General features: G+C 39.2%; 1 protein-coding gene across 3 annotated transcripts in view; it reads right to left on the bottom strand.

Annotated features, from left to right (window-relative positions):
- Positions 1 to 194: 194 nt before the first annotated feature.
- LOC137625330 (mitochondrial tRNA methylthiotransferase CDK5RAP1-like) overlaps positions 195 to 1,980 on the bottom strand; it is a 43,092-nt gene continuing 41,306 nt past the window's right edge. For all 3 annotated transcript variants that reach the window (XM_068356168.1, XM_068356169.1, XM_068356170.1), the window contains one exon: positions 195 to 711. In XM_068356168.1, coding sequence (XP_068212269.1) covers positions 502 to 711 — 210 coding nt within the window. In that variant the 3' untranslated portion in view covers positions 195 to 501. The remainder of the gene's footprint in view (positions 712 to 1,980) is intronic.

Here is a 1,980-nt window from a genome sequence, read left to right as displayed (position 1 = left end):
GTGTCTTTGAATAACTTTCTATTGAAGGTGATTTTTTTTTGGTCAAGATATTTGTTGTATTTTTCACTTAAGGTAAATTTTTGGTTGGGTTGTCTGCTGAATTTGAAATAATGACTCCTGTTTTGCGTACAGTATATGTATACCAGTTCATCAATCATTGAAGATATTAAGGCACCACAGAAATGAAAAATAAGTGTTCAAAAATGTGTAATATACAATCTTAACCATTAAGCAGTTATAAACTTTTAATAAATACAGAAACTTTACAAAGTTAATCACACTAAACGTTTAAAGGTCATTCATGAATGGTAAAGACAGGGGACAGTGACAATGCCCTAGCAACTGACCATATATGCATATAATCAGTGCCCAAGCCCCCTCTCCACCCTAGCTAGGGCCAAGGAGGCCAGGCAATGGCTGCTGATGACTCAGCAGATAGACCTATAGGCTCCCCCAAACCCCCATCCTTAGCTCACAAGGACGTTACCACATCGCCCACCACTACAAAAGATTGAGTTCTAACATGGCGTCTTCTTCAACCTTGAGATTCTTGGAACTGTAGAATTCCTTAATAGACGAAACCTTGAGAGGAAAGCCTTTCAGCACCTGGGAGTTTGCGTCCGTCACGACCACAGAGACGTAATCTCCGGGTTTAAGATGTCTGACCTTCCCTTCCGTGCCCTCCTCCACCTCTATGTTCGGGAAGATTACCTGTTTGTGAGAGGTGAACATATATTAAATGCATGTAACAATCTGTGAACTAAATTGCAAAATTAGAATGTATACTTAACCTGTATTAATGAACTTATAGTTTCCAAAGAGCAAGTATGATACAGAAAATGCAATAAGCGGGTTTTTGTAATGTACTGAAATATACAGGATATTGCAAAAGGTCATCAACTTGCAAATTTAATAGGTTCCAAGAAGCTGTTTGCAACAAATTTCGTTGAATTTTGGTATGGGGTAGACCTAACCTGAATTCCATACCTATGATTTCCAGCTACAAAAGTCAAATATTCAGGTTTCATATGAAAAATATTGGGTTTTATGATACAGTATATTGTTTTATGACAGTATTTCTTTATCTTATCTTTACGTTCAGTTAAAATTGTTGTCTGGATCTTTGTAAGTCGTGGGCCTTCTTACATAAATATACCAAGGCACTTCCCCCAATTTTGGGGGGTAGCCGACATCAACAAATGAAACAAAAAAAAGATGACCTCTCCTCTCTACATTCCTCCCAGCCTGACAAGGGACTCAACCGAGTTCAGCTGGTACTGCTAGGGTGCCACAGCCCACCCTCCCCCGTTATCCACCATAGATGAAGCTTCATAACCCTGAATCCCCTAATGCTGCTACCTCCACGGTCATCTTATAAATGGGTATTATCCAATTGTACTTCTTACTGGCAGTTGGTAATGTAACTAAAAAAAAAAAAATCTATTTGGGGGTTAGGTGCTATCAGTGCACCTTACTGTACTCTACATAATATTTTCTTTGCGGCATTCCTACATAGATACCACCACATTTTACCGTTCTGTTTCACCCCTTTTTCCAGCTTGCAGTACTTGCTACTTCTCTTCCTGCAAATGTCATTTTGAGATTGCACCTGTGAGTGCGAATAGCATCTAGTAACAGCATTGGATTAATTGATCCAAATCCCATAAAAGAATAAGTCCGACAAGACATTTTTCCTGCACAAATACAAACCATCGTTCTTCAATAGGAATACAATCTTCAGTGGAGCTGGAAATGGCTGTTAAAATTTATAATGGCGCATACCCGTTAGGCTAATAAGCAGGCACCTTGATTGTGGATGCCGAGCATAGCACACACACACTTCCCTGTGCCCCTCAATTCCACAGGTTGTTTTAAACTGTTCTGCTCTTTTTGGCTGTTTTAAACTGTTCTGCTCTTTTTGGCTGTTTTAATCTGTTCTGCTCTTTTTGGCTGTTTTAAACTGTTCTGCTCTTTTTGGCT

The sequence above is a fragment of the Palaemon carinicauda genome, chromosome 32 (genome assembly GCF_036898095.1).
Source record: "Palaemon carinicauda isolate YSFRI2023 chromosome 32, ASM3689809v2, whole genome shotgun sequence".
Classification (NCBI taxonomy): Eukaryota; Metazoa; Arthropoda; class Malacostraca; order Decapoda; family Palaemonidae; genus Palaemon; species Palaemon carinicauda.
The sequence above is the reverse complement of the archived record's forward strand: the minus strand, read 5'-3'. Positions and strand labels throughout refer to the sequence as shown.